The sequence below is a fragment of the Tiliqua scincoides genome, chromosome 5 (assembly GCF_035046505.1).
Source record: "Tiliqua scincoides isolate rTilSci1 chromosome 5, rTilSci1.hap2, whole genome shotgun sequence".
Taxonomy (NCBI): Eukaryota; Metazoa; Chordata; class Lepidosauria; order Squamata; family Scincidae; genus Tiliqua; species Tiliqua scincoides.
This window is the reverse complement of record NC_089825.1, coordinates 103,698,321-103,721,886: the sequence shown is the minus strand read 5'-3', so window position 1 is coordinate 103,721,886 and position 23,566 is coordinate 103,698,321. Positions and strand designations below refer to the sequence as shown.

The following is a 23,566-nucleotide window of genomic DNA, read 5'->3' as shown; positions in this document are numbered from 1 at the left end:
CTCACCCAAAGGGACTTAAACTTGGTAGCACCGTCCCTGGAACTTCTCACTGTAATAGAAGTAGAAAGCATTTGACAGTACTATGCAGTAAACAAATATTTTTTAAAAATCAATTAAAAAGACAAGCTATAGAATGGATAACGTAATGGATACAATTTGACATTCTAGCACCCAAGAGAAAAAACAATCAGAAACCTCAAGACGTTCCTTCCTGTTGACTTCACAAAGGTCCTTCTCCCAGTGGCCCCCTCATTTGTATAAAGAGAGACCTGAAATTGGTGATGGGCTTGAATCAGCAAATGAGCATGCCCACAACAGCATGAGATGAGTTCTCATCAGCCATCGTACTGCTGAAACAAGGCTGCATGGGCTGCTTCTGAGGAACCAGATGCAAAATAGAAAATAATTCAAAGACAAAGGAAGAGAGATTCCAGGGAAATCTACCCAGAACAAACAGGAATGAAGGTATGTTATGAATGTCCTCCGTTTTTTTCTGCCCTGGCTTCTTTTTTACATCTGCACAATATGGGAAACAGCTATTTGAATTCCACAAAGTGTAAAGAGCTTTGCTAATAAACTAACTAATGTTGGAGATAAATATATCATCATTGCAGACTGAACATCAAGATAGATAGATAGATAGATAGATAGATAGATAGATAGATAGATAGATAGATAGATAGATAGATAGATAGATATCAGTGAAACATTTGGCAAAGGGTCAAGGACACTTGATTTAAATTATTCAAGCCAATAGCACACTGAAGCACCTTGTAAATGCTGCTTCCCTTATATTTAGCAGAGGAAAAGCAATTGTGTGCATTCACCCTGCAGGACATCATAACTGCTACAATGTGTTAATGATAAAAAAGTAGGCGAGTTGTTATAGGGATGAAAATTAATTAGTAAATGAATGTATTTATATATAAATAGATTTATAAAATATTTATTCTCTATAAGGTTTGTATAATATATATAATTAACTGCACAATTCTAACTTGCGCTGTAACAGGCAGGCCAGTGGGCCTGCGCTGTATCCTGTGCAAGTTTGGGGCTGACTGTGGCTCAACCAGGGGCAAGGGGGAACTTTTTCCATTACCATGGGGAGAGCCTCAGCACCCCCAATGGGTCTACATGGATATGCGGCACCTGATGATGTGGCACAGATCCGAGCAGAACGGAACAGCCAGGACCCGCTCCATGCTGCCCAGGAATGGGAACTAGGATCTGGCATTACTGCCGGATACAGGCTCTGCCACTCGATCTACACCTGCCTGCCTGCCAACAAGCTCACCTGCCACTCACCCTCCCCCTGACCTGAAACACCTCCTTCCCACATCCTCCCTGGCCTCCAACTGCCCCCCGAAAGACCCCTGAGCTAGCGCGCGTGTGTGTGTGTGTGTGTGAGAGAGAGAGAGAGAGAGAGAGAGAGAATCACCCTACTATGTAATACAATTTGTCAGTCTAGGTCACCACGAATGGACATGCTGAAATGAAGAATCAGACAGTTAGTGAATTCATACTGGTTGGTCTAACCAGTTCACCTGGACTACAGACACTTCTCTTATGGGTATTTGCTTTCATTTATACTATAGCACTAACTGGAAACTTACTTCTCATGTTTACAATATGCACTTGCAAGAAACTCCACACTCCCATGTACTTCCTGCTCATCAACCTGTCCTTAGTGAATGTGTTGTCCATCTCAATTACAACGCCCAAAATGCTCCAGAATCTGGGGACCCACAGAAAAAGCATCCCCTTTTATGGCTGCATTACACAGGTCTACCTCTTCTTATGGACCCTAGCGACTGAACTTCTAATTCTCACCTTTATGGCTTTTGACCGCTATGCTGCTATCTGCCACCCTTTGCACTACACACTCATCATGAGGAAGGAAATGTATATTGGAATAACTGTGAGCATTTGGTTTGTTGGACTGGCCAACTCTACTTTACATGTTGGTCTTCTGCTTCAGTTATCCTTCTGCAACTCCAGCATCATCAATAGTTTCTTCTGTGATTACCCTGCACTTTTAAAGAGCTCCTGCTCAGACTCCAGCCTGAATGAGACTCTGTGTCATGTATCAGCTGTGATTTTTGGGGTCTGCACCTGTGGGTTGACTTTAACTTCCTATTTGTTCATCCTGAGAGCTATCTTCAGAATCCGCTCTGCTGAAGGGAAGAAGAAAGCCTTTTCAACATGTTCCTCTCACCTCACTATAGTTAGTTTTTATTTTTCTTCTGCCATTTATAATTACATGAGGGCTGGTACTACAAGCTCTTCTGTGGAAAAAGACAAGCTAGTGTCTCTCATTTATTCGGTGGTGACCCCTGTTGTCAATCCCATCATATATTCTTTGAGAAACAAAGATGTGAAAGAGGCTCTCAGGAGCCTTACTAGGAGAGATCCGCTTCCAGAGACCCTAAAGACCCAGTCCTTGCACTGATGCAGCCATGATGCAGCCCCGACGTAAGGGAACAAATATTCCCTTGCCATGAGGAGGCCACTGTGATTGCCCCCACTGCAGGATGGCATCGCTGCATAAGCACTGGCAGGTTGGATCGGATTGTGCCCCAAGTCTGATCTCTAAAAATGTCTAGATCACCATTACAAAAATAACAAAGGGGAAGGACAGTATTGATTTGCTGATATTGCTTCACTGTAAGTATACAGCTGTTGTAGAGATGAGTTAGCTGTAGAGAGGAGTTATTCATAAAGATACAGTTCACATTTAACCCACATCCTATATCTCATCTCTTTTTTTCTGGGTTTGGGTGCAATCAACATTCTCTATATCCTCCTAGCAGAAGATGCAGCTAAAGGAGCATAGGTCACTGAGCTCCTTAAGTTTCTCAGATCATGGTTTGGTTGGAAGTTTATATGTCTTTCTCTGTCAATGAAATGCACAAAGGGTCTGTCACTCAGATTTTTATGCACATTGGATACCCCATATTTGGATTTCCAAAATACAGAACATTCCAAAATACAGAATTCTGGAACTGCTCACATTCACTTCTGGTCTTCACCACTCGGAAAAGTTTGGTGTCATCTGCAAACTTAGCCACCTCACTGCTCAACCCTGTCTCCAGGTCGTTTATGAAGAGGTTGAAAAGCACCAGTCCCAGGACAGATTCATGGGGCACACCGCTTTTCACTTCTCTCCTTTGTGAAAATTGCCCATTGACACCCACTCTCTGTTTCCTGGTCTTCAACCAGTTCTCAATCCATGAGAGGACCTGTCCTCTAATTTCCTGACTGTCGAGTTTTTTAGTAACTTTTGGTGAGGGACCATGTCGAATGCCTTCTGAAAGTCCAGATATATAATGTCCACGGGTTCTCCCGCATCCACAAGCCTGTTGACCTTTTCAAAGAGTTCTAAAAGGTTTGTGAGGCAAGACAGAAGCCATGCTGATTCTCCCTCAGCAAGGCCTGTTCGTCTATGTGTTTTGAGATCCTATCTTTGATGAGGCATTCCACCATCTTACCCGGTATGGATGTTAGGCTGACCGGCCTATAGTTTCCTGGGTCCCCCCTCTTTCCCTTTTTAAAGATAGGCGTGACATTTGCTATCCTCCAATCTTCTGGCACCATGGCCATTTTGAGGGACAAGTTGCATATCAAGAGATCAGCAACTTCATTCTTCAATCCTTAATAACCCTTGGGTGGATGCCATCAGGGCCTGGTGACTTATTGATCTTAAATCAATGAGGTCTGAAACATCTTCTCTTTTAACCTCTATCTGACTTAACTCTCGGTCAGGAGGGGCCGTTCGGGCCCGAGGTCTTCTGCCGTGAAGACAGATGCAAAGAACTCATTTAATTTCTCTGCCATCTCTAAGTCTCCTTTTATCTCCCCTTTCCCTCCCTCACCATCCAGAGGGCCAACCGCTTCTCTGATGGGTTTCTTGCTTCTAACATATTTGAAGAAGCTTTTATTATTCCCCTTAATGTTGCTGGCCATGCGTTCCTCATAGTCTCGCTTGGCCTCCCGTACCACCTTCTTACATTTCTTTTGCCACAGTTTATGTTCCTTTTTATTCTCCTTATTAGGGCAAGACTTCCATTTATGGAAGGAAGCTTCCTTGCCCTTTACAGCCTCTCTAACTTGGCTGGTTAGCCATGCAGGCACCCTCCTGGATTTAGTGGAGCCCTTCATTCTTTGTGGTATACACCTCTGCTGGGCCTCTATTACTGTTGTTTTAAGCAGCCTCCATGCACTCTGGAGAGATTGGACTCTTTTTACCTTCCCTTTCAACCTCCTTCTAACCAGTTTCCTCATTTGAGGGAAGTTCACTTGTCAGAAGTCAAGGGTTTTTGTGAGAGATTTGCCCACTATTCTTCCCCCAACGTGCATGTCAAAACGGATCACAGCATGATCACTGTTCCCCATTGATATCTCTAACCAGGTCCTGAGTACTGCACAATATTAAATCCAGAGTCACCTGTCCTCTGGTGGGCTCCATGACTAGCTGCTCTAAGGCACAGTCATTTAGCATGTCAAGGAATCTGGTCTCCTTTTCATGACCAGAACACAAATTGACCCAGTCAATATGAGGATAATTGAAGTCCCCCACGACTACAACCCTGTCCGTCCTTGTCTCCTCCCTAATCTGTTTCCTCATTTCAAGTTCCCCTTCCTATTTCTGGTCTGGAGGACGATAGTACGCACCCAGTATTAAATCACTCCACAGGCCTGGTAATTTAACCCACAGAGATTCTACGGTGGAGTCAGACCCACCTTCATTCTCTACTTTGCTGGATTCTATCCCTTCCTTAACATAAACAGGCACCCCACCTCCAACACGCCCCTGCCTGTCCCTCCTGTAGAGTTTTGCCTGGGATTACAGTATCCCACTTATTCTCTGCATTCCACCAGGTTTCCGTTATGCCCACTATGTCAATGTTTTCCCTTGTCACCAGACATTCCAGTTCTCCCATCTTTCCTTGGAGACATCGTGCATTTGCATAAAAGCATTTGTACATGGAATGCCCCAGGATGGTCTGCTTATTCGCTCCTTTGTCCCCACATCCTCTCGTGCCAAACCATCTATCACATCCCATCACGCTACCATTCCCAATTTCTTCTCCTACTCTGCCTTTGTCTTGTTGTTCTCTAACCTCCCCATCCTCGTCCCATAGGGATGAGGAGTCCTGAACCAGATGCCTCTCGGCTCCTGTCGGTCTTCCTGCAGGGATACATTTAAAGCTGCTCTACCACCTTTTTAATGTTATGCGCCAGCAGTCTGATTCCATTCTGGTTCAAGTGAAGCCCGTCCCTCTTGTACAGGCCCTGCTTGTTCCAAAACGTTCCCCAGTGCCTAACGAATCTAAACCTCTCCTCCTTACACCACCATCTCATCCACACATTGAGACCCCTGATCTCTGCCTGCCTAGCTGGCCCTGCGCGTGGAACAGGTAGCACTTCCGAGAATGCTACCCTTGAGGTCCTGGCTTTCAACTTCCTACCTAAAAGCCTAAATTTGACCTCCAGGACCTTCCAGCTACACTTGCCCACGTTGTTGGTGCCGACATGCACCACAACCGCTACCTCCTCCCCAGCACTGTCTACCAACCTGTCTAGATGAGAAGTAATGTTAGCAACCTTCACACCAGGCAGGCAAGTCGCCATGCCGTCCTCACATCTGTTGCAAACCCCCCTCTCTATGTTTCTAATAATCAAATCCCCCACTACAAGAAGCCCCCGACCCCTCTCCCGCCGAGGAGTATCCTGAGTGTGTTCAGATACGGGCCGGTTCCCTGGAGAAGGGGTCCCCCCTACGGGATTGTTTCCCTCCTCTCCAGGATGATCCAGGTCTGGATTGTGCAGACCTAGCCACGGTGAACCATGCCACGGTGACATCGAGGTTAGATTATTGTAAAGCGCTCTATGTGGGGCTGCCCTTGAAGACGGTTCGTAAACCGCAACTAGTGCAGAATGTGGCGGCCCATGTAGTTACTGGAGGTAGGCAGTTTGACTCTGTCAGCCCACTTCTCCAGCAGCTGCATTGGCTGCCCATTCATTTCCAGGCCCAATTCAAGGTGCTGGTTTTGACCTTTAAAGCCCTATACTGCTCTGGGCCAGGGTATCTTAGAGATCGCCTACTCCCATACAATCCGGCTTGTCCTCTTAGGTCATCAGAGAAGGCCTTTATACAAGTGCTGCCACCTAGGGAGGTACGTGGGGTGGCAGCAAGAAACATGGCCTTCTCAGTAGTGGCACCAACGCTATGGAATTCCCTTCCCCTTGACTTAAGAATGGCTCCCTCTCTTGAGACTTTTCGGCGAGGCCTGAAGACCCTTCTGTTTAAACAAGCTTTCTGAGTTCTCGGCCTTTTTAACATCTGTTGAACATCTTTTAATATTTTTAAATTATTTTTAAATACTGATTCTTTTATGATTTGCTGCTCTATGCTCTTTTTACCTAACTATTTTTTATCTGACTGCTGTTTTTATGATATGTGTTAATATGCTTTTATCCGTTTTTAACTTATGTTTTTAATCTGTTTTAACCTGTTATAAGCCGCCTTGAGTCCCTTTGGAGAGAAAGGCATAGTAAAAATAAAGTTGTTGTTGTTGTTGTTGTTGTTGTTGTTGTTGTTGTTACATCCTCCAGCCCCAAAACTTCCTACCTGGGCAGCTGAGGAGTTTCACAAGCAGGGGAGAGAAGGATCAGATTGGACATTAAGTTTTGAGGAAAGGGATACTATAGAAAAGACAACAAAGCATTTCAAGGTGTAGATATTTTATTTTATAGGCTGAAGCCTCTCACAGTTTCCTCATGTTTCTCTCATCCATTTTCACTTATTTCAGTCACTAGTCTAACCCCATGCAGGAAAATGACATGAATGCTACTGTATTTGTTATGTTAAAATGCTTACAATATGTTAGTGCTCCCAACAATATCACATTTTCTGACTAAACAGTCTCTTGAGAGCTCCCAAAATATCTTTGTTTCTGAGTGTATAAATTAAGAACATATTAAATTAAGTGTATTAAATTAAGTGTATAAATTAAGAACATATTAAATTAAGTGTATAAATTAAGAACAAAGGTGACAGGGGTGACTGCAACAACTACCGCGGCATCTCTCTCCTTAGTGTTGTAGGAAAGCTGTTTGCCCGAGTTGTACTAAAGAGGCTCCAGGTACTTGCAGAGAGCGTCTATCCAGAATCGCAGTGTGGATTCCGAGCCAACAGGTCCACCACTGATATGGTATTCTCCCTTAGACAACTGCAGGAGAAATGCAGGGAACAACGACAGCCACTCTTTATAGCCTTCATAGATCTCACAAAGGCTTTCGACCTGGTCAGCAGAGACGGCCTCTTCAAGATTCTCCCCAAGATTGGATGTCCACCCAGGCTCCTCAGCATCATCAGATCTTTCCACAAGGACATGAAGGGCACTGTTGTCTTCGATGGCTCCACATCAGACCCTTTTGACATCCGAAGCGGAGTGAAGCAGGGCTGTGTTCTTGCACCAACCTTGTTTGGGATTTTCTTCGCTGTCCTGCTGATGCAGGCCTTTGGAACTGCAACAGAAGGCATCTATCTCCGGACCAGATCAGACGGAAAGCTCTTCAACCTCTCCAGACTGAGAGCAAAATCCAAAGTCCAGCTGAAATGTCTGCGTGACTTCCTCTTTGCCGACAATGCAGCTGTCACTACCCACTCTGCCAAAGATCTCCAGCAGCTCATGGATCGTTTTAGCAAAGCCTGCCAAGATTTTGGACTGACAATCAGCCTGAAGAAAACACAGGTCATGGTTCAGGATGTGGACTCACCTCCCTGCATTACAATCTCTGAGCATGAACTGGAGGTTGTCCATGACTTTGTGTACCTTGGCTCAACGATCTCCGACACTCATTCTCTCGATACCGAGCTAAACAAGCGCATCGGTAAAGCAGCTACCACGTTTTCCAGACTCACAAAGAGTGTCTGGTCCAACAAGAAGCTGACGGAACATACCAAGATCCAGGTCTACAGAGCTTGTGTCCTGAGTACACTTCTGTACTGCAGCGATTCATGGACTCTTCGCTCACAACAGGAGAGGAAACTGAGCGCTTTCCACATGCGCTGCCTCCGACGCATCCTCGGCATCACCTGGCAGGACAAAGTTCCAAACAACACAGTCCTGGAACGTGCTGGAATCCCTAGCATGTATTCACTGCTGAAACAGAGACGCCTGTGTTGGCTTGGTCATGTCGTGAGAATGGATGATGGCCGGATCCCAAAGGATCTCCTCTATGGAGAACTCGTGCAAGGAAAGCGCCCTACAGGTAGACCACAGCTGCGATACAAGGACATCTGCAAGAGGGATCTGAAGGCCTTAGGGATGGACCTCAACAAGTGGGAAACCCTGGCCTCTGAGCGGCCCGCTTGGAGGCAGGCTGTGCAGCATGGCCTTTCCCAGTTTGAAGAGACACTTTGCCAACAGTCTGAGGCAAAGAGGCAAAGAAGGAAGGCCCATAGCCAGGGAGACAGACCAGGGACAGACTGCACTTGCTCCCGGTGTGGAAGGGATTGTCACTCCCGGATTGGCCTTTTCAGCCACACTAGACGCTGTGCCAGAACCACCTTTCAGAGCGCGATACCATAGTCTTTCGAGACTGAAGGTTGCCAATACAAAAACACAGGTGTCAGAACACCGTAAAAAATTGAAATAACCAAGTTGCTTAAATGGGTTTCTTTGTTCTGAGGAATTCCATAGCTAACTGTGGTTGTGCCATAGTACATGATCACCACAGCCAGGTGGGAGCCACAGGTGGAAAAGGCCTTCCTTCTGCTTCCTTCTGAGTCCATCCTCAGGATGGCCACAAGAATGCACAGATAGGAAAGAAGGATGAAGGAGAGGGGTAAAACCAGGATAAGTATACTGATAATGTAGACAACAACTTGGTATAAATTGAATACATACATATCTGTGCACTCAAGTTTAATAATGGCTTTAGGGTCACATGCTACATGGTTAATAATATTGTTTCCACAAAACTTCACTTTCATAAGAAAAAGAAAAAGCAGGGTAACAAAAATGGCACCAGCCCATGCTACAGTGGCCAGCACAATGCAAGCTGTCTTGTTCATGATGAGCACGTAGTGCAGAGGGGTGGAGATGGCCACATAAAGGTCGTACGCCATGAACATTAGAAGTAAACATTCAGTCACCACCAGTATGCTAGAAGTCACCATTTGGATGTAGCACCAAGGAAGTAACATCACTGGTCTATTCTCTAAGCAATTGGTTATAGATTGTGGGACTGTTGCATTTACAAGGCAGAAATTCAGAACGGATAAATTACAGAGGAAGAAATACATGGGGTAGTGGAGTTGCGATTTACAGACAAAACCTAAATTTGTCCTCCAGGACCTCCTGGCTACACTTGCCCATGTCGTTGCACCACAACCGCTACCTCCTCCCCAGCACTGTCTACCAGCCTGTCTAGACGAGAAGTGATGTCCGCAACCTTCGCACCAGGCAGGCAAGTCACCATGCGGTCCTCACATCCATCGCAAACCCCCCTCTCTATGTTTCTAATAATCAAATCCCCCACTACAAGAAGCCCCCAACCCCCCTCACGGAGGAGTATCCTGAGTGCGTTCGGATACAGGCCCGTCCCCTGGAGAAGGGGTCCCCCCTAAGGGATTGTTTCCCTCCTCTCCAGGATGACATCCTCCAGCCCCAAGACGTCACACCCAGGCAGGTGAGGAGCTGCACACCTAAGATTGGGATAAAGCCATGCAGAAAATTATTTAAAATATTGTATAAAATTACCTTCAGGCTATGTGTTTAAGGGATGTAAGGAACTTAAATCAATTTTGGGTTGAGACTTGGTTCCCATCCCCAAGATCTCTGATTATGTATATGCAGGTATTCTGAAATATGAAACAACTTAAAATGCAAAACACTTGAGGACCCAAGAACTTCAGATAAGGGACACCCAATCTGTACTCTAATTTCCCATAAGAACACATAGTGGCTTTGGTAGGGTAAGCTCATCAAGGAATTTCCTTTTCACCTTGATAGCCTTTCATTGTTCATCCCCATAGGATAGGTGCTTCCTTTGCCTTGCATGCTACCAAGGTTGTAGCAACTAATTTCATTTGATATGGAGGCCACAGCTTCGAGTAACATACCATTCATAATTTGGCCTGGCCATGGAATTGGTGGAAATAACCAGGGTTGAAAACTTGTCTTTGGTGTCAGTAGAAATTGTTTTCTCCATGCCAGATTTCTATTGAACAAACTTACAGAGTGGGATAACACCCAGGCTATTATTCACGAGGAACAGGCTGGATTTAGAAAAGGCAGGAGTACTACTGACCAAGCATTTATACTACACCATATTATATGTAAATACATCAAATATGCTAAAAGATCTCTTTATTTGGCCTTTGTGGATTTTACATCAGCTTTTGATCTAATCGATAGAGAGAGGTTGTGGTCTAAATTATCCATGACCAATATAGATAAACGCCTGTTGTGGCTTATTAAGATATTACATAGCCATAGTACACTTCAAGTGCGGTTAGGCAATCTAGGTTACCTGACCAAAAAGATCCAGGTCAATAGAGGGGTCAAACAGGGCTGTATATTAGCTCCTTTTTTATTTAATTTTATGTAAATGATTTGATCCCACAAATGTCCTCTCTATCTTTTTTTCCTCCTTCTATAAGGGATAGGAAGATTTCTATTCTGATGTATGCTGATGATTTAGTTATGATATCTCAGAATCAAACTGGACTCAAGAGGATGTTGTATAGATTTGGTCAACTTTGCAAGGAAGAGCTTTTAAAAATAAATTATTCTAAAACTAAGATCATGATTTTTGGGAAGGGCTCTGTCAATCATAAATGGAAGCTTGATGGGCATGCTACAGAACAGGTAAATTCATTTAAATATCTTGGCATACATATTTCAAAGAGTCTGTCCTGGAAACAACATAGCGAGATGATTTCACTCTCCAGTGTCAGACAGATGGGTTTGTTAAAAAAATTCTTTTATGCTAGAGGCGGACAGTTAATTCCCCCACTGATCAAAGTTTATGAAGCTAAGATTTTGCCACATATGTTATATGGGGCAGAGTTGTGGGGTGACTCAGTTAAGGCAAAGTTAGAAGTCTTACAAAACAAATTTCTGAGACAAATACTAGGACTGTCTCCAGGTACTCCTGCGGTTCATATTAGAGCAGTTAGGACTGCCATCTTTAGCCATCAGAGTTGACCTTGCTTACTTCAGATATTGGAGAAGGATCAATGCTATGGAAGCTCTGGTAAAAGAATGCTGGAACAAACAGATGCTTATTGGAGGTTGGGCCAATCAGGTTTTTCTTAAGTTAAAGTATTTTAATCTGGAGTTTGACAAGTTTCTCTGCCTGAGTCCTAAAGAGCTCAGGGAATGGATTTATGACTGGGAATCATACCAAGACAAAGTTTCTTTATGGGAATCTCGTTATTCGAGCTGGTATTCCCATATTAACATCCAGTATGCAATGTCCATGTATTTTGAGACCCTGACTTTCCCACAGCTAAGAAGAGCTTTTACTGAACTGAGATTTCAACAAATGCCTTCAGCTTATTTAGAGGGTAGATATAAAAAAATCCCAATAGCAAAGCGTCTATGTGTTTATGGATGTGGGCAGGTTGAAGATGTGTTACACTATTTATTGATTTGCCCCTTATATGAGAATACAAGAAGCCGTTTTTTGGAACCAATAATAAAACCCCTGTGTGGTTATTCCCCTGAACAATTAGTCTATTATTTACTTGAGGATTTACAATCAAAGGTTACATTTGCTGTGGCACATTTTGCTCTAGCGGCCAAAAAGATAAGATCTTGTTTTATTCAATCTGTTAATAAATGATGTTTTTTACTGTAAGGCACTATTATACTAAAGATTTTATATATTTTATATTTTATTTTTCTTTCCTAATGTAATGACCTATGGTTAAGCAATAAATGTTTGATGATGATGATGTCTGAAAAGTTCTGGGATGTGACTTTTGTTTACAGGTTCAAGTTTGCTGTGCAATGAAGGTGCTACTAGTCATGCAAATTTCCCAGTGGAAATGAAGTTTGGAAAGGCTTTTCTCAAGCCAGCCACTGAGAGTGGTGGAGGGAGGAGGATGCTCTGATAGACCGGAGCTGCGATCTCCCTCGAGGTTTGTGGTACCTGTGGCTTCTTGTCTTAAACTCAGTTCCTGACGCCTTGAGACTGGTCAGGATCATGCTCTCCTGAAATGCACCCAGTGCCACAAACACATCCCAAAATAAATGCATATCAGGCAGCACACTCCCACCTGACGAAAGGAAAAACAAACAAAAACTGGTCATCCAAATTTCTTGATTTTCCATGGTCTGGCATTTCCCATTGGGAAAGTGAAATGATGCTTTCAGTGCCCAAGGATGGAATATAATGCACCTGCTTTATATGGACAGAAAAGCACTATGAAATTTTACATCATGACCCACTTATTTTCCAAGATGCACATACATGTTTATAATTCTTTCTGCACAATTCTTCCTACATGGAAACTCTGGCTTTGTGTCCAATATGGTGGGAAGGTGGTGTCTTTCTATTTCTAGAGGCACCAAGAGATAGCAGCATAGGCAGGAATTAGTACCACCCTATCTAGTTGGCACCTCATTCTGGGATGCAGAAGTAAAGTGACCAAAATGAAGTTGACAGGACACCACATGGGCAGAGGTTTGTGCTAGTGGTGGTTCCTAAGGTGACACAAACAGCAACATTGGCAGAGGAGGCAGCATGAGATTGATGATCACTGAACTCACTGCATGAAATGGGGGTCTGCATAATACTAGATAGAGATTGGTGGGGTATTGGGCAAGGCAGACTATAATGTACAGGTAGGACTCCAGTATCTGCAAGGGTTCTGGGATGCATTCTGGGGTGAACCTGGAAGCAGCAAAGTGCCTCCACATGACCAGGAAGTGGGCCTTTCAGCCCTAAAAATAGTGCTGGAGGCTTGGAAACGGCACTGTTTTGCTGCACAATGGTAGTAGCCTCAAGTTTCCACACCTTTTTTATTTAAATGTCTTTAAAAAATTGGACTCCAATATCCGCTGGGATCTGCAGTAAATCAAATCCACAGAGACCAAAGCTACCTTATACTGGTGTCCAACTGTGCCGAGGAATGGCTTTGGGTGTCTGAAGTTGATGGAAATCTCTATTCTCATGAGCTTCCTTACCTAGTTCATGTTGACTGAGGCTTAAAACACTCAAAACAATATTCAAATATACACTCTTACCCCCAGCTTCACTCAGTAAGCAGGCATTTTCATTGCTCTTGAGGGAGCCAGAGTGGTGTTGGTGAAGGTGTTGGACTTGGCCAGGGCAGGCCTTGTATTCATGTCTAAAACAACACAAAAGAAAGGGTTGCTGGTGCCCAACACCCAAGCCTCATGCTGATTCTTCCCAAATGTGCGTTTTGCTCCTACTTGCTCCATTTCGTTAATGAAGATTAATTGCTAGCTTTGTCTATTGGTCGTCTATTGAGTCCATTCTGTAGACTCCACACAATCCTGGTATGGGAAGTACAGGGCATAGTCACACCCCCTCACCTTGCAGATTCTAACTGTGAGAGTGGTTTCCATAGGAACTGCTGAGCTTCAGTATTTTTCTGCAAGGGGGTGTTTCTCAGGAGAAGGGCAAGGGCAGCAGAACTTGGGGGAGTGGGGGTAATGGGGAAGGAGGAGAGGGGGTGGTTCAGTTCTGACTGCTTTTTGTAGTCTTGATTTCAGCTAGCTTGTATATTTCACACAAACAGAGCTTGTTCCGGGCAGAATTGAGAATGTTGCCATACTGAGTTTATATAGGGGTCGAGATGGAGTCTGTCTCGTCAACATACTCACCAGTCAAATTTTTTAATATAATTATGTACTTTAGGAAACTGATATCCATTTCAGTTATAAAAAATGTGCATATCCTGACACGTTTGATAACATATAAATCAGCGGTTCTCAAACTTTCTGGGAGACTTTGAGCCACAGTAAGTCCTTTCGGGGGCAGGGGAAGGCAGCTAAGGGGGGCTCAGAGAATGGAAAAGCAGCCTCCCGGTGGTGCGGGGAGCCCTGCGCGACCCTCCTCAGGGCTCCCCAGCCTCCAGAAAGTGAAAGCGGAGTGATTGCGGTCAACCTTCGCAAAACCTGAAGTGGAGTGTGATCAATCCACTTTCACTTTTTAAGCTTCGGGGAGCTCTGTGGAAGGTTGTGCAGGGCTCCCCGCAGCCCTGGGAGGCTGCAGCAGCTACTGGTAAGTACATGCCAGTCACTGCACCCCCCTTGCCCCCACCCCTTAAGGGGGCAGAGGCTGGGGCCCTCAGGCTGGGGCGTTGCAATGCCCTACTTTGAGAGAGCCCTGATATACAAATTTGTGGGTTTTATTTGATCCTTTCAAATCATATGATATGCATTTTACTTTGAAGCCCTTTCCATGAACTTCTTACCGCCTCCTTCACCTCTTTATTTCGCAGTGTGTAGATAAATGGATTTAGCAGTGGAGTCATAATGGTGTTTAAGACATTCACAAATTTTGGTCATTTCTAAGGATGTTCGTTTAAAAGGTTTGATATAAAGAAAGATGGTGGAACCATACCAAATAATCACGACGACAAGATGGGATGAACACATAGAAAAAGGCTTTAGCCATCCTTTTGCAGAAGGGATCCTCAAGATGGTAGAAATAATGTACATGTAAGAAAGGAGGGTGACTGCACATGTGCACAAGATGACAATGATGGCTATGAGAAAAGTTGCCATCTCAATGGTGTAGGTTTCACTGCAAGAGAGAGTTATCCAGGAATCAATGTTGCAGTAGAAGTGGTTAATCATGTTTGGTCCACAGAAGGTCAACCTTGAAATCAAAGAGACTAGTATAGAAATCAAAACACATTCACACATCCAACATCCAAGAGCTAACTTGGATTGATGTCCATGATGGTATGGTAGCGCAGGTGATAACATATGGTCAGATAGCGGTCATAAGCCATGACAGATAACAAGTAGTTTTCTTTGCACCCAAAAGTGAAGACAAAATACATTTGTATAAGGCAGCCATTGAAAGATATGCTTCTGTTTGTCCCCAGAAAAATGGGGAGGCTCTTAGGGACAATGGCAGTTGTATACCATATCTCCAGGAATGAGAGAATGCAAAGGAAGAAATACATGGGAGTCTGGAGGTGACGATTGGATACCACCAAAAGTATGATGAACACATTTCCCAAAACTGCCACTATATACGTTATAACAAACAGCATGAAGACAGACAGTGGTAAATGCCAAGACCCAGGGAACCCAAGAAGAATGAACTCCATCACTTTTGTCTCATTGCGTTGTCCTTGATTGTGCTCTTCCATCTCTCCTGTTTCACCTGCTGTGATAAAATTCTAAATTAAGAAATGCAAGTCTTTATCAGGTTTTAAAATATTGTTACGATTGTGTGGAAATAGAATCCTTTTCCATCATGAACATACCGTATTTTTCGCTCCATAAGACGCACCTGACCATAAGACGCACCTAGTTTTTAGAGGAGGAAAACTTACTTTTAAAGTAAGCCTGCCCTCCCCCTGTGGTGCCTGCGCAAATGAGGACCTTGCCCCCAGTGCGGACCTTGCCCCCTTTGTTCTCCGCCTGCCCTCCCCCTGTGGCGCCTGTGCAAATAAGGACCTTGCCCCTGGTGTGGACCTTGCCCCAGTATTCGCTCCATAAGACGCACACACTTTTCCCCCCACGTTTTTTGGGGGAAAAAGTGCGTCTTATGGAGCAAAAAATACGGTAATCCTTTTTCTGTACAATCCTTTCCCATCCTGAACCTGGGATAAAACAGTCTCTGGGCAAGCCAAGTTTTGTAAAGAAGAAGCTAGAAATATAGAACTACATAAGTATTTGCTCTTCACAATAAAATTCCCTTCAAACAGCAAAATTCAACCAGTTGAAATCTCCCAGATGAACTGGGGCAAGATGGAACAGCAAGCCAGTCCTACAAAATGTATAATGACCTGTTAAACAGACCACACAAAAAATATGACTTGAGGAAACCACATTATTCTATGTAATACTATCAGCTGTTCCCAAACTCTCTAGGATGTCAGGAACCACTGTAAGTCTTTGCAGGAGTGGGGGGAATGCAGTGAAACGATTGGGATGATTGTGCCACTGCCAGAGCTTTCTTGGGCATATTTACACTTAGCAGAGCTTGTGCTGGCTTTCAGGGGTTGCAAGGAGCCCTACGGATGTCTATGCAGGCCTTGTAAAATCTTCCCCAAATTCATAAAATCTAAAAATAGATTGTGACCCACGTCCGGTTTCCAATCGCAAAACCAGAAGTGAGTTGCAATCATTATTATTTTTAGATTTTATGATGGTTGGGCAGCCATGTGGAGGCATCGGTGGGCCTCCTCACACCCGCCAAGGCCAGCACAAGCTCAGGTAAGTGTAAAAAGAATTACACTAGCAGTGTGATCGTCTATATCGCGTGGCTGCCTTCCCCCCTCTTGGCCCCTTAAAGGGACACAGACACAGGTTTTCTGGCTGGGGCATCACAGCGCCCCCATTTGAGAACCTCTGCATTATATGTATACTTTAATTGTACATAACAGAAAATGTACTATTGATTTGTTTTCCATTCTCTAATGCACCTCCTCCCCAGCACTGCAGGTTGCTAATCCAAAGCCCAAATCCTAACCAACTTTCCATCATTGGCATTGCTGTGCCAATGGGACGTGTGCTGCACCCTGCAGTTGGGTGGTAGCCATGGAGTCTTCCTCAAAGTAAGGGAATGTTTGTTTCCTTACGTTGGAGCTGTATTTCCCTTATGTCGGTGCTGGAAAATGGGCTAGGATTGCACCCCAAGTTACACCATGTCTGTTGCACAAGTACCGGAAAGCATGCAAGGTTTGAAACATCTTAGCATCTACAGTCAGGTAGAAATCACCACTGAAAGCCACTTACTAAAGGACGGATCCTTCGTTCCTTCAGTGTAGCACATTGCATAGGTTTCCCATCTGTGGAGACTTGCATCTGATAGTTTATATATACATTTTCCACATTTTCAGTTTTGTACTCTTATTAACTAGGTTCCTTAATGTTTCTGCTCACCCAATTTTGAAACCTAACTAGGTAGGCCTTTCTGCACAATCAGTTCTAGCAGGTATGGAGATAGATGTGTAAAGAACCACAAATAAAAGCTCTTTGAGAGTTCAAAGAAAAAAAGTCCCTATCTTTTTTTCAGGAGAGGGTGTGAACGGCTTCTGATCTGCTGTAAATAATGTTTCAGAAGGACACCCAAGGTTTTTCTGCTTGAATTTGGATTATCAGGTTTTCTCGGAACTTGCGACACTGAACGTATGCCAGAGGATTTGAAGTTCAAGTGGAACATGTGGGTCTAATTATAAATAATTAATCACCAAGGGTATAAATCATAATTTCTTTTTCATAAAGTCCTTTTCACTGGTGTTGGGTGTGAATTGCAAGTCGTTCCCTGATGCACAAGATTTAAAGTCATACTTTTATGATTTACCAATTTGGTTCTTTCCTGCCTGACATCAGTATAGGCACCAGCTAGCTGAGAGTTCAGGTCACTAAAGGGCTTGTGGCGGACCCCTGACATCTTGTTGGAAAAGGTAGTGACCACAAGCAGAGATGGAAAGAGAAGTCTGGTAGTACAATTAACCTGCTGCCTCCTCGTCCTGGCTCCCGCACGTGGAGGGAGAGGTTCTTACTGCTTGATTGTTGACCTGGCAACATTGGCTGCTCAGAGCTGCATCCAACAGGCTGGCAGGGGGTAGCCTGCCTGAAACCAGTCGCTTCTAGAGCAAAGTGATCTTCACCTTCTCAGGAATTTCATGGGACAATTCACCGGGTCTTTCAGGCTATGGCCACTGCTCCCAGCCACCCCTCTGGGCCATAAGCTTCAGTTAATATTAGCACGCGGGGGGGGGGGTGTTCCTTCAATGCCCAGCTGCTTCCAAACTCTGGTTTCAGATCCACCCACATCCCACTTCTGCAGCTATCTTGGGGGTAACCGCCCCTACTGGATCTCTTCCTTTGGGACTGGGGGAACCATTTTTAGTTGTGGCAGCTATTCATTGCACTACATCTATCCTCAGGCTTTCATCAGGGGCCTTAGAAGGGCAAGACGTTAACTGCTGCTGAGGGTTAGTGGTTAGAGAGCAGTTTTGGAGTGACTTGGCATGGGGTTCAGAATTCACTCTTACTTCTCGCTCATCCTGCCCTGCAGCTTCACAATCTCTCCCAAAAGCACAGAAGTCGGGGGCGGGGGGCAGGATTGCCAAGCACCCAGTGGTGCGCATGAACCTCACCTCACCCTCTTTAGATACAATGGAAATACAGTTTCTCATAGTCTGTGTCAAAGCTGTCCCTTTCCTCTTTACTCCCTGTAAAGGGAGAAGGAGGCATGCCAGACCAGGAAGCAGTTGCAGACCTGGCGCCCATGCTACCCCGGGGCACATGACTACAACATGTCTCCCTGGATATGCTGACCCCCAGGGAGGAGACTTACCTGCCATTTGGAAACTCACATGTCATAACCAAATGTGCTGATAGCCTTCTGATGCCTTCGGAGCAGAGGTAAACAATACTTCCACTTTTCCAACGAAAACTGGAAGTTTAACAGCTCTCCGGAGGCTTCAGAAGGCTTTCGGAGTACCCGGGATGCCGTGTGGAGCCTCCACATCATTTGGAAGGGTGCTAGAGGGTGGGTGGAGATGGCAATGGTGGCATGGCGGTGCCAGCGCCCCATTGGTGTGGCACCCTGAGGCTCTTGCCACTGTGAGGCTGGATATTGATGGCAAAGCATCGGGAATCCCCTACTTGTACCTAGGGGTACCAAGTACCCCTGCTAATTGGGTAAGAGGCACTTTTTCAAGTGGGTGCTCCTTTTTTTTAGCAGGGGGAGAGTAACTGGCCCACCTCACCCCAGCACTGTCTGCTCTAGTGGCTGTCTGCTGGTATTCCTTGGCATCTTTTTAGATTGTGAGCCCTTTTGGGACAGGGAGCCATTTAGTTATTTGATTTTTCTCTGTAAACCGCTTTGTGAACTTTTAGTTGAAAAGCGGTATAATAATAATAATAATAATAATAATAATAATAATAATAATAATAATAATAATAATAATAATAATACTTGTCATGGCAATCCTTGGGAAAAGCAAGGTGTGCAGAAATGATGCAGGCATTAGCTTCCAGAATGTCTGCCTTAGAACCTAATGAAAATTCTGGCAGGCCACCCATAACTAGTTTGGTGGGGAGGGCTCTGGAGAAGACCTTGTTGACAGTGGGGGATCCTGGCCCAGCGCTGCCAATGTCAACCAACCAGGTGGATATGGTATGGGCAGGTGAAGCCTGGGCTGTGTCAGTGCAGTCTCTCCCTTCACACCTTTACTCCAAATTCTGCCTCCCTGGCAGTACCCCAGCAGGTATCACAGGAGGTTTCCCCCATTGGCTCCTATGCCTGGATATATGGGAGGTCAGATAATGTGACTGACAGCCTTGCCAGTCTGACCACATTATGGAGTGGCAGCTCCTGCAGGTCCCCCAACCTGCTACCTACTGATGTTTCTCTTCCCCTAGGTGGGCATCTTGTCCTTTCTATTAAGGAGAAAATATGGTGGCAGAGTTCAATGAAATGCTTAGCCATCTTCACACTGAACTGGAGCCAGTCAAAAAAAATTGGTGAACCTGTCAGAGATCAGGAGCTGGTCAGCAGCCACCAGACAGACAAAAAATGGGCCAACTCTGCAGTACCCAGTGTTCGCTAGGTGCAAGCTGGAGGTCTCCTCAGGAAAAGGGGATATTTTTTCCCTTCAATAACACCCTCAATGGGTGTTACTCATTGGGTAACAATGGGTGTTACTCAATGGGTGTTACAATGCGTGTTACTCATGTAACAAAGGGGCTACTCAGATCTGCACCAACTATTTAGCTGGCACAAATCTGGAAAGCTCAGTGTAAAGCCAGCAAACCTGAGAGGGAGGATAGGATATGGCAAAGGCTTCCCCCCTCCCAGACCTTTCCCACCACCCATTCCACCCTCCCCTACCCAGAAGTGTCCCTGTGCCTCTATTTCACCTTCCTGCCACCCTCCTGATCAAAGTCAGATACAAAGATAGAAATAAATTTGAAAGCTATCCCTAAAAATCAGTAGCCTGAGTTAAAATGAGGGAGGGAAGTGGGGCAAGATAGCTGGAGGTGCTTTCCCACAGAGATGAAGCACTTGGGAAGGACAGGCCACAAAGGTGATCTATCAATCCTGTGTTGGATAAGTTGTGAATATCAGTTATGCACAAAGAGAGAAGTGGGGGGAAGGCTGGAAAGATCATGAAATACTAACCATTCAAATTTTTTATTTAATTATGTACTTTAGGGAACTGATAACCATTTCAATTATCAAAAATGAATGTACCCTGAGATGTTTGATAACATTATACATATTTGTGGGTTTTATTTGATCCTTTCAAATCACATATGCATTTTACTTTGAAGTCCATTCAATGAACTTCTTACCACCTCCTTCACCTCTTTGTTGCGAAGTGTGTAGATAAATGGATTTAGCAGTGGAGTCACAATGGTGTTTAAGATATTCACGATTTTTGTCATTTCTAAGGAGGTCTGTTTGAAAGGTTTGACCTAAAGAAAGATGGTGGAACCAAACCACATAATTACGACGACAAGATGGGATGAACATGTAGAAAAAGCCTTTTGCCATCCTTTTGCAGAAGGGATGCTCAGAATGGTAGAAATAATGTACATGTAGGAAATGAGGGTGACAATACAGGTGCACAAGATGACAATGATGGATATGATTAAATTTGCCATTTCAATGCTGTAGGTTTCACTGCAGGAGAGAATTATCCAGGAATCAATGTTGCAGTAGAAATGATTAATCACATTTGGTCCACAGAAGGTCAGCCTCGAAATCAAAGCGACTGGTATAGAAATCAAATCCACACATCCAACATCCAAGAGCTAACTTGCAAGAGAGGTTGATGTCCATAATGGTATGGTAGCGCAGGGGATAACATATGGCCAGATAGCGGTCATAAGCCATGATGGTTAACAAGTAGTTTTCTGTGGTCCCAAAAGTGAAGACAAAGTACATTTGTATAAGGCAGCCATTGAAAGATATGCTTCTATTCTTCCCCAGAAAAATGGGGAGGCTTTTAGGGACAATGGCAGTTGTGTACCATATCTCCAGGAAAGAGAGACTGCAAAGGAAGAAATACATGGGAGTCTGGAGGCGACGATTGGATGCCACCAAAAGGATGATTGACACATTTCCAAGAACTGCCATGATGTACATGATAAGAAAGAGCACGAAGATGGACAGCTGTAAATGCCGAGGACCAGGGAACCCAAGAAGAATGAACTTCATCACTTTTGTCTCATTGTGTTCTCCTTGATTATGCTCTTCCATCTCTTCTGGTTCCCCTGCTGGAATAGAATTCTAAATTTTGTTGTGGAAGGTTTTATCCTGTTTTAAAATATTGCAATTGTGTGGAAATGTAAACCCTTTCCATCATGAACTTGGGGTAAAATAGTATCTGTGTTAGCCACAATTTGTAAATAGGAGGCAAGAAACAGAGTGCTTCATCAGTACTAATGCCTTTTCTCAATACAATCCCCCTCAAAAAACAAAACCCAACTGATTGAAATCTCTCTGATGGACTGGAACAAGATAACACTGAGCCAGTTCTCTGAAATGCATAAAGACATGTTGAATTGACCAAACAAAAATATGACATGAGGCAACTACATGAACTATTATATGTAACAGAATCTGTGTTATTATATTTAACAGTAAAACTACTCTTGGTTTGGTTTGCATTCTCTAATGTCCTTCTCCACAGCATTTTCTGCTGCTAACCCAAGCTATGCAGAGTCCATTGCACAAGTATGGGAAAGCATGTAAGGTCTGAAATACCTTAGCATTTACAGTTACGGTATAGAAGTCACCATTGAAAGCCACTTACTAAACAATGGATTCTTCATTCTTTCCTCATATCACATTGCACAGCTGTCCATCCATCTGTAAATGTATCTTATAGTTTCTGTATACATTTTCCACTTTTAAGTTGCTAATCATTTTGACTAGGTTCCTTATTGTTTTTGAAACCTAACTAGGTAGGCCCTTCTACAGAATCAATTCTAACAGGCATGTAGATAGATGTGTGAGGTACCACAAATAAAAGCTCTTTTGAGAATCTCTCTTGAAAGAAAACATGTCCCTATTTTTTTTTTTTTTTTGGGGGGGGGGTTGCTTCTGATATGCAGTAAATAATTTCAGAAGGACACCCAAGGTTTATATATTCTTTGTTCAGTATGGATTTGAATTCCCAAGCTTGCTCTGAAATTGCATCATATACCAGATGATTTGAAGTCCTTTTGGAGTATATTAGTCTAATTATAAACAATCACCAGGGTATAGATCATAATTACTTTTTCATACCGTCTTTTTCACTTGTGTTGGGTATGAATTGCATGTTGCTTCTTGATGCATCAGAACTAAATCTATACTTTCCTGATTTGGTTTATTTTTTTCCAGGACATCAGTACAGGAACTGACTGGAGAGTTGTACAGGAGAGTTGAGGTCACAAAAAATCCCTGGGGTATTGCTGCAAAGAGAAGTTCGGTGGTGCGATCAATATGCTGCCACCTTTGCCTGGCCCCTTTTTTGGAGTGCGGGGTAAAGGAGGGGAAATTGCACCTTGGCATTGGCTGGGCTGCCAGTCAATGGGCTGGGGAAACTGGGCATATTGAGGGAGAAGCTCTTACCCTTTGGTCCAGTTTGTCAACCTGGCAGCCACTGTGGATGATAGTCCTGCCAGTTTAGCCACACCATTATGTGGTGGCCCATTTGAGTCCCTCAACCCACTGCCTACTGACCCCAAAGCTAACCAAGTCCAAGGATCTTACAAAGATACTACTCTTCTCCTAGGTGGGCATCTTGCACTTTCTGTTAAGGAGAAAATATGATGGGGGGAGTTAGTTGATATGTATTGTCTCCTGCACCTGGAAGTGGAGCCAGTTCAAAAAATTTGCAAACCCATCAGGGACCAATTGGTTCAATTGGTTCAAAATGGAGCAATTCGTTCAACAGTTATGCCATTTACATGGCGGTAGTAATTCAAATGCAACCCACAAGAGCCACCACCCTGGTAAAATACATGGTTATCATAGAAAGGGCATTTTGAGGGTATGAGCTATGGGTTCAGTTGATGGTTCCCCCCTGCTTAGTCATGCATGACAGGTTGGACAGTGGTCATATTCCACACTAGACAATTTCATCAGGCAAACATCATTGAGTGTACTTACGATGGTATAGCTTACTACACACCTCAGCTATGATATAGCCCAGTGCTTCCCAACCATTTTAGCACTGGTGGTCACAGTGGCCAAGTAGTGCCCCAGAATGCCTTGTGGTACCACAGCCAAGGCTGTCTCACGGTCCATCAAAAATTGAGTCACAACCCAGTGGTCACTGCTACACAAGGAGGCTTGTGCTGTATCCAGAGCAGGATAAGGGCCAAAAGCG

General features: G+C 44.2%; 1 protein-coding gene and 2 pseudogenes across 1 annotated transcript; 1 reads left to right on the top strand and 2 right to left on the bottom strand.

The window, feature by feature from the left end:
- The first annotated feature begins 1,657 nt into the window (after positions 1 to 1,657).
- LOC136652770 (olfactory receptor 2C1-like) lies at positions 1,658 to 2,449 on the top strand. Its single transcript, XM_066629692.1, has one exon. The coding sequence runs from the start codon at positions 1,658 to 1,660 to the stop codon at positions 2,447 to 2,449; it is 792 nt and encodes a 263-aa protein (XP_066485789.1).
- Positions 2,450 to 14,413: 11,964 nt separating this feature from the next.
- On the bottom strand, positions 14,414 to 15,370 carry LOC136652769 (olfactory receptor 6F1-like; annotated as a pseudogene).
- A 5,122-nt stretch (positions 15,371 to 20,492) lies between these two features.
- LOC136654383 (olfactory receptor 6F1-like) lies at positions 20,493 to 21,447 on the bottom strand (annotated as a pseudogene).
- Positions 21,448 to 23,566: the final 2,119 nt, after the last annotated feature.

Bases quoted from the DNA above. Each gene is read 5' to 3' on its own strand.
- LOC136652770 (XM_066629692.1), top strand. From the start codon at position 1,658: ATGTACTTCCTGCTCATCAACCTGTCCTTAGTGAATGTGTTGTCCATC.